A 15,008-nucleotide genomic window follows, 5' to 3' on the forward strand; every position below is an offset into this window, starting at 1 on the left:
ACAGTTTATTTCTTACGCGCTGTTTTCTACTTTTGTTAATATTAAATTTCCTGAAGTTAAGAAGAAAAAAATAAACAAATGTTCCGTTTTTATTTACAAGCAACTTAATACTAAATTGAACAATTGTAAAGAGCTTTCGACATTCTTCACTTAAGCATTATTTTATTATTGGTAACACGTACTTTGAGGAAATTGTCCAGATAGAAATTCAATGATTCAAACAACGTTCTAATTTCTAAAGAAATATTTGAAATAATTTTATTTTTAAACACGATTAATTAACTATGAAAGTAATCATTTAGAACAACAAACTAAATATTCTTATTCTACGAATTTTGAATGACTGGAAACTCGAACTTTATTTTAATTCAGAATAATTAAAGCAATATCTATCCTTCGTCCTAAATTATGCAGGAAAAATTTAAAATAATAAAACATAATTTTAATGTAATAACTTTTTTATTTGTCGAAGACTTTACGTGCGACTTTATAAGCGTGAGACAGATGAATATAATCTCAGTGTTCTTTATATATTCGAATTAAATAAATGATAATAATATAGATAAATACTTTAGATATTATATTTTTATTTTTTTCACATTTTACTATTTTTATTCTGCTTGTACTGATTTATAATAATGTTTAGAAATTATACATAATCATGTGTAATAGTTTACTTTTCTTTTAGTTTACTTATTTATAAAATAACTAAAATTAAAATAAAGCAACACTTTTTAAAAATTTAAGCAAGCTTCCCATTATTAGATTAATATTAAATTTTGTTTTTATAATTAAATTTCTATATCTAATTAATAATTTTTTGAATCGTTTAATAAAAAATTTCTCGTTATGACAACAGATGGCGACAATCTCCAGAATTTTATGTATTTTTCAATTCATTTATTAAAATTTATTTTTAAAAAATAAAAATAAATAATACTTAAAAATTATACAATTATAGAAATTTTTGCCTAGTTTTTATCGAAATATATTTTAAGTTATTTATTTATTTTCTGACGAATAAGTTTATTTTTAGACAACAGATGGCACTATTAAAATAAATTTTTATTTTAAAGAGAAGTTTTTCGTTTTCTCGTTAATCAATATGTGCACTTTTTGATTGCATAAAGTTTTTGACAAGCATTAAAACAAATATTGCTAAATTATTATTTAAAAAAGTATAAATATTAAAATTTTAAATTATAATTACGATGCCATCTATTCATCAAGGAATAAACAAATCGGAAATTAATTGAAAAAAGTTTTCACTAGTTAATTTAAGTTCGTGTTTCAATGGAAAAAAACGTATTATTTTTTTTTCACGACGACAATAAAGATCTTATTCCAATAGATATTTTATTTCTTGAAATATTATTGAGAAGAAGAAAGCACGAGCTAGCGCTTGACCTCTATCCTCACTTCTGTCAAACGAAATTAATAAAAGCTAAAGGAGAAATCTATTCCTTTACGCAATAAATCGTACTCGAGATTATCGATTGATCAATCATCGTTATCTTAATATCGAACAACTTTAAGAGAGGAAAAAAAAAGCAACAATGCACACCGAAAAGCCGGTAGCCATAAAAGTAATTACATTATCCAATTTAAAAAATAATTTAAATATTTTATTACATAAAATAAACTCCGGAGGGCGTTGCGAGATTTTATAATTATCCATTCTGTAGTTAGAATTAAATATAAAATGGTTATTTTATACGAATTGGAAGAGTAAGAGGAAACAATAAACGGCTGAAAAAGTTAACAATCATTGTATTTCGATCAGTTACTATTGTTGAATTCTTCGCTTGTGACGTCACAGTAACAGATGGAAGTGACACTTTCTCAGGTATAATGACGGGTTAGGTCCTTTTTTTTCGGTCGCCATTCTGCGGGGAGGGAGAGAAGGAGGTTACCCCCGTAAATAACAGACCACAAGTTGCTGTAATCTAGATCCTCCGGCGACTGCTATGGGAAGGGAGCATCTTGCGTCGACACATCTATCTGCACGGCTTCGTTATCCCCACTTGTCTCTGCCCCACTTCCAATTTCCGAGATCGTGTTATGAAAATTTGTTCGTCGGACCGATGTCATCAACATCTGCTGCACCCCTACAGCTCTTTCACATTTTTTTTGCCCTTCCCTCCAAGACTGAATCCAGTTGAAAAGTCAAACTAAAAATATAAATGCTAATTAATAAGCACCGTTTTAAAATGGAAAAGAGAGGAATAAAAAGCAATTTAAATGATTTCATAAACCGGCATTAATATGCTGATTTGATGTAATTAGATCTCCACCCCTTTTTTGATAATTATTCCATACTACGCTGTTTAAAGTTTATGACGGAGAGCAATTTTATCTCCATGACTTTATATTGGGCGAAATAACATTCAAATTTCTTTTTTAAAACCAAATAATTATCCAATAATTTTCGATTAGACGTTAGCAGATGGAGCCACGTGTTACGTATATTCGATAAATTCGCGTAATACTTTTTTCCAAAAAATAAAAAAACCGAATAAATTTAATAAGTTTATCAATATTAAAAGCGTTACAATTTAATACGGTTGTTTAAAGATTGTAGTAGGAAGCGACTCGTTAACGGTAAAAAAATAAAATAGGCTAACGGAAGGCGAAGTCGGTTCTGCTAGACTTGTTGGCAACAATAATCGTAAAATGTCGTGTTGCAGTCTCGTTAGTTCTCGTTTATCACGCGAGATCACATCTCCTTATCACGTGCCTCACAACTCGCGGATTATAGAGAGAAGAGACGTAAGACGTAGGCCACGAATGATGGCATCACACGGAAGTTTGCCCGTGACGTCATAGAGTCCGGTCTAGACGAGACGTTTATTAAACGATAAAATAACCTTCCTTCTACGATATCATTAGTAGTTATTATCGTTTCTTCTGTGCGCATCCCATCAGTTGGGACAAGAATGAGTTTTTGCTCATCTTTGCTTAAAGTTATAAATTTAATAACAATTACGCGTTTCTATCTGATGACATAACTTAAAAACGCCTTATCTGTTGTAAGATGCGGAAGATTAAATTGACGTTAATAAGGGACGAGTCTCGAAGAATTTGGAGAGTTACGAGCGCTTTAAACATTGCCGAATCTATATGGAGTCATTTCACATCTGCAGTCCAGACCATTTGAGAACGTTCAAACAGACAGAAAAAATTAAGATGATTTCCGAGGATATTCCTGTTTAAATTTATTTCGGTTATTTTAAGAATATACCGAAGATTACATTTTTACTTATTGGAATCCATTTTATCTGTCGAATTTAAAAAAAAAAATGTTTAATGTCAATCATTCTTCGGCATTTTTTTTTACTTTTGTTAGAAAATGTTCGGACGTGTAGAAAATGACGTAATTAGGGAATTTGGTTCGGCGAGATATTGTACTTAGAATGAAGATTAGATGTCATTTGATCGAACTGGATTTTTTTTCGTCTCTAGTCGATTTTCAGTTGCCTCCGCCCTTTGAAAAGTCGTCCGAGCTCATTTGGTGGAAAGCGCATTCGATCTGGCAGCGATAAACCTGGCATTTCTTAACAAAACCGTTTCTTTATCCACTCCATTGTTCTTTATTCGTGGCTGTATCTTTTCTTTCGTCGAACAGAAGGGATTATCGCGGATAAGGCAGCCTGAGGTTTGACTTACAAGTTTATTGATTTTGGCGTCGGTCGGCCCGATATAAAAGCTTTTAATATAGTTAAAATTCATATAAATTCAGTCCGTACACAAAGTGTTCGAAGAGAATGTTTTGTCCTAGTTTATCTCGTAAACCATTCCGGTTGACGTCGGATCGAATAATCAATTATTAATTAGTAGAAAGTAGCCGTTCTTCTTTCAATTTACGGATTTATTTAAAGTCGTCTGCGAGCCAAATACTTTACCTTACGTCAAATAAAAGAGTTAATGCACAAGTTACTCTTTTGAACAAACAAGTCAGAAAAACCGAACGTGCTAAGAATAATGTTTGGGGGTTTTTCAAACATTTCGTTGTAATCCATCAACCACTTTGATCAGTCTACATTGACAGTGTGCAATTTAGTCAAATGTCGTTGCGTGTGCACGTGGTGAGAACTGTCTTCGGGCACTCCCCGTGGAGAAAACTCCATTAGAAGGTTTCAAATCAAAAGTTTTTATATTTAGAACGTCAGAAATATTAACCGACTTTATCCGATAATATATATAAACTACCGATGGGCAAATATTTTATGTTTATCTATTTATAACGCGATTTCTCGGCACGTATTCCGTAAACTCCTATTCAATTAGGAAACTTAAATGCTATAATGTTCGAGCCACTTGAAAAATTGAAAGTCGAAAAATCGTGGAATTTTTTATTTTTATTTCTGTTCGGATTATGTTTGTTTTTTCAAAAGACTGTCTATTTTTGTGTGTAAACAGATCTTTTGCTTTTATTATTGACGTACGACGATCGATTCGTGCTTTTTTAAAATTAATTAACTGTCCAGAAGTATGCACGGTTCCAGTCCGAGTGGTCAGTTAATAAACACTCTGTTCGTGCCAATTATATCATCCTAAAAGGAGTTATTCCAACGGATTGATAATGATTTTATTTAAACTAACAGTTAGAGAATTATTGGATTATATCGATGTAATATGTTTGTCCGATGCACGATACAATAGCAATGATCATTAATCGATAAACAGAAATACGGTAGCGACATAATAGTCTTCGTGATCACGGTCCATTAAAGCTGTACATCATCTCTCGTTTTCCTCTACCTATACACCTGGAATGGTGACGTCGGGTCATGTGACACTCCGTTGACGTCACAGATAAGAGTTCGCCAACCGTTTCGGAAGGAAACAATTTTTTTTCCTCTCTCTTTTAAGAAAAAGACAGTATTTGTCGTATTCGCAAAGATTTGTTAACTCATTTTTATATTTCATACTTTTTTAAAGATTTAAAAGGTTTATACTTAAGATTTTTCGCTTGTTACGAATCTACATTTTATTATTGGTGTTTTTTAAAAAGCTATTTAAAATTTATTAATGGAATTATATTTATTATGATTATTAATATTTTATTCATATTAGTCTCAATTTCTTACACATGACAGCTCCGAAATTAGTAAATGAGAAATACTGTTAATGGTGGCTTATATATATAGATACCTAGACGTAAAGTAGATGAGAATTTTATCTATATTCTGCAATATCTATCTTCTAAAAATATTATAAGACCCCACTAATTTATTTTTATGTTTGAATACCTAATATCGGCACTATATCATTTTTGAATTTTTTTCTTTCCTACTAGTAATTCGAATTTTAAGGATCGAGATATTTTTTCCTCTTAATTTTTTATCTCGGGGAGTGAATATAAATCAATACCGTATGTAAATTACATTATATACATTCTTATCACGAAGGCAAGAAAATTTCATTAAAAAAAATTAAAATTATTACCGTGTTAATAATGAAAGAATCCGAACAAATTAGGAAAGAATTAATCTGGTTTCAGTCACGATAGTCGAGTCTTTCGTGGCAGAAGGATACGATTAAGAATCGTGACAAACGACACCGTGACATTGTCTATCCGTAGCATGCGCTACCATCTTTTGCAACTCGTACATCAACAGGTAGACGATTTATTTTTGGAGGAGGATCGCCCAATTACAGATAGTAAGCGAGGAGGAAAAAATGAACTGTTTTGACGATAGTCATTGAGTCATGGGAATGTCCAGAGACGTAATGGCAATTTGCCAACCTTCTTTTTTTGTAAAGACAACCGAAAATGAATGTTTCGATAAAAAAATAAGTCTTAAATTTAAGATTTAAGTAGGACAATTAGAAGCTATTACGGGAACAACCACACACACACACACACCCGTCTTCCTCATTTGCAAATATTATTATAAATAAAATTCAAAGGCAGATTTAAAAAATGGGCAACTTAAATAAAAATTATCAGTTAATTGGAGAGCAATTTTTATTTAACAGCCCGATCATTTTTGTCTGGAGAAGAATTATTTTTATCCCGGAGCTATAAGTTGAAAAACAGCAGTTAGTAGGCCAAAGCTGAAGGGAGAATAGATGTAGCACCAAGCGGCGAGTACCCCAAAACGCGCCTCTTCATTGTGGCTGGGTGTTGCTAGTCGGGCGAGGAATAGTCGTACGAAGCATTACTCTCTTCTTATTACTTTAACTGTACACAAACACACTATCGATCAGGTTTTTAATTGTCGTACGAACGAATATTGTGACCAAGTCTTTTCTATAAAAACAAATCCATTAGGTGTTTTCGATGACGGTAACAAACGCGGCAATGTCATTGAACCGGCAGCTCTAACAGTCACGTGTAGTATTGTCTAGTTCCATGGCCATGCGAACACAAGTCCTTGAAGCGTTTGTGAGCATGCGCAGAAGGACGGCAGCGAGCGGGGCGCGTGGTTGCCATGAAAGCCAGTGAGAACGGTTGTCCAACATGGCTACACTGCACAATGGTGTGTTGGAGCCCAGTTCTCACCATCAGAACGGCCATCCCAGTCTTAGTGAAAGTAACGTACCCGTGAAGGACCACGATGCTATTAAACTGTTTGTGGGTCAAATTCCTCGGAATTTGGACGAGAGAGACTTAAAACCTTTATTCGAACAATTCGGTAAGATATATGAACTGACAGTGCTGAAAGACAAATATACAGGAATGCATAAAGGTGAGTTTGTGTCGATGTTACGCGTGTGTAACGAAGGAGTGGACGTTACGTGCGTTACGTACGCGGCGTGTAGAGTGGTGTCGTGGGTTGACAATGGAAGGAACTTTGTTCTGAGCGCGTGGAGGTCACAGCTGCTGGCGAATACGTCAGCCAGCTGGTCGCTATCTTTTAGCCGAGCACTTTGTTGACTTTAATATGCTTTATGATTCATCCCGTTTTAATTAGCAAAGCTGCCTATCTTTGATATTATTATTAATATCCGGTTGTTTAGTTTTGCTCTTCGCTCGAATTGTAAGATGACAGGATTAAAGCATCATTTCCTATGCTAATCTATAAGTAATGGAGTTTGACAATCCAGTTATTCTTTGCATTTTCGAGTGTTAACGTCAGATATTTTGAGTGAAATACGATTCTTTCCTATGACAGATGTAGAGATTACTTTGCCTGGTCACAACACCACTCGCTCTATTTTTGTTATTATTTATTCTATTCTGTTTGATTAGAGGAAATCCGTTAATCATTTAGAAATGAAAACGACACGCTTCGTCTATTATATTTCATTCATTTTCGTACTTATTTAACAAGTTTCATTTCTCTTTAAGTACATCGTAATTAAAAGTACCAAATGCAATTATCTGATATTTATATTCGTATTACTTGTGTACAGCTGCTTTAATACAGCAATAAAAATTAGTGGAAGCTGTCAATTATAAATGAAAATTTAATTATGTTTAACATTTTTATATTTATTTATTATTCTATATAATTTTTTCGAAGAAAAATAAAAACTCATTAAGAATTGCAATAAAACATTTATTTTATTATATTTATTTATTTCATTTATAAGATTTAAATATATCTGTCAAAAATATGTTATGCTTAATAATATATGAATTATATTAAAGACTCTCTTCTTATAGTATGTTAATTTGAAAGTATATTAAATCTGTCGTGTTTAATATAATTTTTCTTCATTCTAAATGAATTTTCTTGTCACAGGATGCGCGTTTTTGACGTATTGTGGTCGAGAAAGTGCAATCAAGGCCCAGAATGCATTGCATGAACAGAAGACACTTCCAGGGGTGAGTTAATCGATAAAGTTTTTGTCTAACACCTGAATTTTTCATGGACAGTTCCTTAATTGTTCACCCACATCTGTGATTGCAACCTTCACTTATGTACACTGTTGCTTTTAACATGTGAAAATGCCACATCATTTATAGATGTTGGAAATAATGAAGTTTTGATGGGGTAGAAACTGCCCAGTGTGTGAATTTTTATTTATTTTTTAAAAAAGGTTTTACTTTTATGGAGCCAATTGAATCCTCCAAGAGAATTTTTTTACAAATTTTCTAGTTGGAAAATGTGTAAAATATGCATGATCTGTAGTATTAATGGTATACGTGGATGAGTTTCGTGCATATTGGATCTACTCGTACATTTACTAGTTTATACAAAATCTGTAAGTAAATAAATCGATGAGAAATTTATAAAATAAAAAATAACGATGGTCATTTTTTCTCGTTACGATAAAATCGAAGTTATTAGTGGTCCAGATATAATTTTAAAATAAAATATATTTGGAGATATTGCAGACACAATGCAACAAATAGGATTGATTTATCTTTCCATAAATTTTTGAGGTTTCGTTTATTGGTCATAAAATGTCTGCGATATATTTCAAAGAAACAACATCTCTGTGATATTAGATTTCTGATATTTTAAGTATTTATTTGTTATCATTATGAATAATTTAGATATACAATACTCGTAAATTTTTATTTAGTTGGGAAATTTTTCTAGTTAAAATATAAAAGTGTTAAATTATCAAACACTCAATGAAATCTGTAAATGACAATTAAAGTTTAAATTCTTTGTTTTCAGTCTTCTATAGTTACTCAGTGTAAGAAATAAAATGGAAGGTGGGATGGAGAAGGAGTCAATTCTCCAATTTTGATTAATTTTATTCACACTTTTTATATAGAGAAGAGAAATATGAACTGTTCGGTTGGCAGCTAAAGTGATGAGACTACTTTCAACCTTAGTCTTTATTACATCTTAATGGCTCGTCATGAAAGTTAATATGCATTAATTTTAGCGTCTACTGACAATATGCAACTTTTTATTCCAGTATAAATCATGCTTTCATTACGGATTTGGGAATGTGGGACTGAGAGATGAACACTGTCACTAACAGAGGACTCCTATTAACTTATAAGAATCTTTGTGCTCTAATAATTATCACTAGCTCATTACTCATTTACTGATCTTCATGACTTTACAAGTATCAGTAAAACCTCGTCAAAAATTCTTAATGTCGAAGTATATAGTTCTGTTATTAGGCAGATAATCAGTTTGGAAAGTTTGAAAACAAAAGTAAAAATCTTGTTAATTATTTTTATTCTTATTAACTCGAAATTATCTTTTTAACATTTTATATCCAATGGAAGTAAGACATAAAACCTTTTATTGTTTAACATATAACAGAAAGTGAAAATGTGTCGTTGCTTGTCATACATAGACAAAGAATTGATTCTCTTGTCAAAGGATCCTTTTTTTTATTGCAGAATCTTAACATTTCTTTGCTTGGGAGGCTTTTTCTATTTTTGAATGTGAAAGAGTTGACGATTATGAAAACTATTTGAATCGAGATTAGCATTTTGCTATCTGCGTAAGAAAAACTGCTAAAGTAAGCCACGTTCAAAATTCCGTTTGACAAATGCTTCTCTAGACGACTCCGTCACCTTTAACTATTCATTCGCAGTTCGCAGTTTCTGGCATTTTATAAACTCCTAAATCTACGAACTTGGCTCTCGTTCACCAAACTTTCAAAAAAACAAAAATTAAAGTACAGTTTCGAAAACTCTAATTTTCATTTTTAGATTCCTACTTAAGATATTTATTATTATTATTTTTTAAAAATCTCGATTACAAGTTTGTAATTTTAAAGGTCTTTTAAGAAATTATATAACAATTTCTTAAAAGAGTATTATAAGAAATTAAGTGTATAGAATGCAAATGAAGTATTTCGGTTTTGTTCAATAACAACTTTATCTAGAAAGGAATTACATCCTAAAGGGAAGAAGTCGAACAAATACCCAATTCTTTGTGTTGGCCCATTTCGAGTCGAAGATAGTGTTGATAGGAAAGGCGCATTGTGACATTGTGACTTTAGTTGGATAGTTTCGCATTCCAAACACCATTCCTTTACAATATCTTTAATTTACGTTCGCTACTCCACATTACAAGAATAGAAGATATTTACTCCGTATTAAAACTTTGACTCGTTATCGACTGGTATTAATCCTAGGTATTAAATATTCTAATTTTAATGATACTTACGGAATAAAATTATCTTAATTATCTTTTAATGACTTATTAAATTTGTTGTAGAATGTTTTTATTAATACAAATACATATTTTTATTCGAATTAGATTTTTTTTCTTATAAAATCTGAATACAAATTTTTAATAATNGTGAAAAAATTTTAGGGTTTTCCATTCAGAAGTAAAGAAATCTTTTCCTTGCACATTACGCGGTGAATTCAAAATTTCACATCTTTACATGAATTGACGCAATATCGTCAATTCACATAAAGGTGTGAAATTTCGAATTGACAGAAACTTGTAAATGAGGAGATGGTACTGTACTTAAAATCAATAAATAAACAACTTTTAATTAAAAGGAAACATAAATGATAATTGATCGGTCCACCTGTTTTGCTTATTTAGATCTTGAGGAATTTATTGTTTTACTGTAGTGGTAGTTTCAAGGACAATGGTAGGAATAAAAATATCGTATTTCGTTGCAAAAAAGAAATTCAATGGCAACTGATATTTTAAAATTTATTGACTCGAGTGCTTTTAAAATTTGGAGACCAAAAAAACGCGATATATTCGAATCCGCGATATAACGAGGGGCTACTGTATTAATAAATTGCAGTGCCGAACTGTTGTACTAATTCTTAGGCGTAATACATTATAAAACGTAAATATGATGTATATTAAAGAGAAAAATTCATATTATTAGAAAACAAATTTATTATGATTCTGAGAGATTTTCATATAACAGCTACAGTAGAATCCCGATTATCCAAGGTTCCGCATTCATTATCCGAGACGAACCTGTAAGTGAGTACAGTACTTTTTTAATACTCTAATTCATAAAATAAAGTGAGCTTAAAAAAACTTAAGAGTGTTAACAAGTATACATTCTTCAGTAAAAATAAATGATAAAAGATTAAAATGAGCAAATTACACTCATTCACAAAAAAGTTACGCATTAAAGAGAAGGCATCGAAGTGGAATGAAACTTCATTTGTGTGAACGCAATGAGGACGACGATGAGTAATTACAATATCTTAGCAAAGGGACAATTTCCCGTGGAACAACAATACAATTTAAATGCAAGTTCAATATCTTGTAAAACCCTCCTCTTACCTGGTTACGTGTGGCGATGTGGTCGGACACAGAGACATACTTGCACATTATGTTATCCTGCGACCGATTCGCTTACAGATGTTGCAACTGCTACTCTAGACCCCTCACACTCGTATATGGCCGAAGTTGGCGTTCTATCTGATTCCACAAATGCTCGATGTCGAGCAAACTGGAAACTGGGTAGGCCAAAGAAATGTGACAACGGGACGGAGACATTCCCGAGCGTACCGCCAATCAATGTCCCTCGTACTACTACTAGAAATGACCGACTGCCATACGAGATGGCTTTCCAGACCAGCACGCCAACAATGGGAGCAATGTACTGTTCAACAATAAAGGCGGGATTGAAGCGTTCATCAGTGGTCATCCACAATAATAAGATGGTCTTTCGTTCCAAACAGAACCTAGATTTATCACTAAATATGCAAAGCAATCCACGCTTTTTTGTCACGAGATCACTGCAAACAATGCCGACGATATTGGGACGATAATGGCAGGAAGCGTAGCTGTATGCAAATTCACTCGGCTATTCGCCCACGGAAAAAGACGGTTCTGTAGCTAGACTTCCATATGATTTTTGAATTTTAAACAAAGAAAGACAACACTGAAGCCGTTCGTACTTAACTCGCGATCGGACGATTTTGGTGGTCCGTCCGGGGCATCCAGACCCCAGCTGCTCGTATGTGTGCACTGACATCCACTGCCCCAACACCTCGCAGTCGGGTCGAACGGCCCAGATGGCGGGCAGTTCGGCAAAACGACTATGCAGCTTCTCTCAGCTGATGCGGCCTTTCTTCAACTCTGCCAGTTGCGCCTAATGTATTTATACATGCCTGGCGTTCAAAATTTCGAAACAACAGATACACTGAAAGAACACAGCGGGCCTCTGCCAGTTTTTTTATAGGATACAGAGGTAACGATTTTAAGGCACTCTTGTGGCATTTCATGGCGTGCAATCGGACCACAGCTGTAATCATTTTCGTTCCTGTCTGAGATATATAGCTGTAGGCCGAGTTTTGCAGTAATTGGACAATTCTGAGTGCGTAACTTTTTTGTCAACGAATGTGTCATCGAGATTAAAAATTAATTCCTTAATCTTAGCGAATTATTATTTTCATCGTTAAATATTATCTTTGATTATAAAATAATGCGCTTGTTCTTCGCATCTGACAGACACATCTCGCAATTTTTTTGAGTTTCTACGTTATTTATGAAATAATATATTTTGATATTTATTAGTAGTCATAACATGGAATAACGGTCATTTAAAAGCATTAAAGCTGATTACTATACATTTGATTGTGATTATTATTATTATTATTTATGAATATAACATTTATCATCATAATAATTTCCGTGACATTAAACTATAAAAATAAATTACATAACGAAGTGTTTGATTTCTATCCAAATGTATTTTTAAGTAAAATTTAATTTAAAAAAATTGCAAGTTTTGTTTTGAAATTTTTATTTAAATTAAAGTCAACTTCAAGTTGATTTTTTTAAGTTGCATAAAAATTGAATTTTCTCTCGATAATTGCAAAAGTATTATTATACCATTATCCTCGTTGTTACTATATCAAAGTTATTATCAATGAAAATCTATGTTTTATTAGTACAAAAATTAATTCGATTAAAATTTAATTTACTCCAAAAAGAATAAATTGAATTTTAACTAAGAAAAAGAAGGAAATATGTTGTATTTCAGAAAATGTCAGAATAATAAATATAATCAAATTATCTCATATGTAGCATTTGGAAGAATTAAATAATGTTACTTATTCTGTCAGACAGGATAATTAATTATTATTTGAACAAGTTATTAAAAGTTAAAAGAGACTTGATAATATCAATAGAAAGCCAATTTTGTTTTTTAAATAAATATTATTAAATGTTGTTTTTAAGTTACCGAATTGATTCAATCTATGAAGATGATTAACCCATTAATATTCATTTATTTTTCGGAAAATACATATTAATACAATTTACTCATTTCCTTAAAGTAGAAATTAATTTTTAAATAATTTAATGTTAATTTTTATGTATATTAATTTTTATAAAAGTTAAAATAAGTAAAGATAAATTGATATGTTTTAATCATTTTTTTAATATGATACATAAATTAAAATAATTTCTTTTGTTTATTGTATACAGTTTATTTCTTACGCGCTGTTTTCTACTTTTGTTAATATTAAATTTCCTGAAGTTAAGAAGAAGAAAATAAACAAATGTTCCGTTTTTATTTACAAGCAACTTAATACTAAATTGAACAATTGTAAAGAGCTTTCGACATTCTTCACTTAAGCATTATTTTATTATTGGTAACACGTACTTTGAGGAAATTGTCCAGATAGAAATTCAATGATTCAAACAACGTTCTAATTTCTAAAGAAATATTTGAAATAATTTTATTTTTAAACACGATTAATTAACTATGAAAGTAATCATTTAGAACAACAAACTAAATATTCTTATTCTACGAATTTTGAATGACTGGAAACTCGAACTTTATTTTAATTCAGAATAATTAAAGCAATATCTATCCTTCGTCCTAAATTATGCAGGAAAAATTTAAAATAATAAAACATAATTTTAATGTAATAACTTTTTTATTTGTCGAAGACTTTACGTGCGACTTTATAAGCGTGAGACAGATGAATATAATCTCAGTGTTCTTTATATATTTGAATTAAATAAATGATAATAATATAGATAAATATTTTAGATATTATATTTTTATTTTTTTCACATTTTACTATTTTTATTCTGCTTGTACTGATTTATAATAATGTTTAGAAATTATACATAATCATGTGTAATAGTTTACTTTTCTTTTAGTTTACTTATTTATAAAATAACTAAAATTAAAATAAAGCAACACTTTTTAAAAATTTAAGCAAGCTTCCCATTATTAGATTAATATTAAATTTTGTTTTTATAATTAAATTTCTATATCTAATTAATAATTTTTTGAATCGTTTAATAAAAAATTTCTCGTTATGACAACAGATGGCGACAATCTCCAGAATTTTATGTATTTTTCAATTCATTTATTAAAATTTATTTTTAAAAAATAAAAATAAATAATACTTAAAAATTATACAATTATAGAAATTTTTGCCTAGTTTTTATCGAAATATATTTTAAGTTATTTATTTATTTTCTGACGAATAAGTTTATTTTTAGACAACAGATGGCACTATTAAAAGAAATTTTTATTTTAAAGAGAAGTTTTTCGTTTTCTCGTTAATCAATATGTGCACTTTTTGATTGCATAAAGTTTTTGACAAGCATTAAAACAAATATTGCTAAATTATTATTTAAAAAAGTATAAATATTAAAATTTTAAATTATAATTACGATGCCATCTATTCATCAAGGAATAAACAAATCGGAAATTAATTGAAAAAAGTTTTCACTAGTTAATTTAAGTTCGTGTTTCAATGGAAAAAAAACGTATTATTTTTTTTCACGACGACAATAAAGATCTTATTCCAATAGATATTTTATTTCTTGAAATATTATTGAGAAGAAGAAAGCACGAGCTAGCGCTTGACCTCTATCCTCACTTCTGTCAAACGAAATTAATAAAAGCTAAAGGAGAAATCTATTCCTTTACGCAATAAATCGTACTCGAGATTATCGATTGATCAATCATCGTTATCTTAATATCGAACAACTTTAAGAGAGGAAAAAAAAAGCAACAATGCACACCGAAAAGCCGGTAGCCATAAAAGTAATTACATTATCCAATTTAAAAAATAATTTAAATATTTTATTACATAAAATAAACTCCGGAGGGCGTTGCGAGATTTTATAATTATCCATTCTGTAGTTAGAATTAAATATAAAATGGTTATTTTATACGAATTG

At 30.8% G+C, this 15,008-nt stretch overlaps 1 protein-coding gene across 1 annotated transcript; it reads left to right on the forward strand.

Annotated features, from left to right (window-relative positions):
* Positions 1–6,059: 6,059 nt before the first annotated feature.
* Positions 6,060–8,245, forward strand: LOC111635902 (CUGBP Elav-like family member 4). Its single transcript, XM_023381034.1, has 2 exons — positions 6,060–6,695; positions 7,695–8,245. Exons 1-2 carry the CDS (start codon positions 6,467–6,469, stop codon positions 7,784–7,786), a joined length of 321 nt encoding a protein of 106 aa, XP_023236802.1. The 5' UTR covers positions 6,060–6,466; the 3' UTR covers positions 7,787–8,245.
* The last annotated feature ends 6,763 nt before the right edge of the window (positions 8,246–15,008 follow it).

The sequence above is a fragment of the Centruroides sculpturatus genome, unplaced genomic scaffold (assembly GCF_000671375.1).
Source record: "Centruroides sculpturatus isolate CEXI.00-Female unplaced genomic scaffold, Cexi_2.0 scaffold1006, whole genome shotgun sequence".
NCBI classification, from domain to species: Eukaryota; Metazoa; Arthropoda; class Arachnida; order Scorpiones; family Buthidae; genus Centruroides; species Centruroides sculpturatus.

Excerpts from the sequence above, each read along its gene's own strand:
- LOC111635902 (XM_023381034.1), top strand. The coding sequence starts at position 6,467 with ATGGCTACACTGCACAATGGTGTGTTGGAGCCCAGTTCTCACCATCAG. Across the intron at positions 6,696-7,694 it reads ATATACAGGAATGCATAAAG|GATGCGCGTTTTTGACGTAT; the intron begins GTGAGTTTGTGT and ends TTCTTGTCACAG.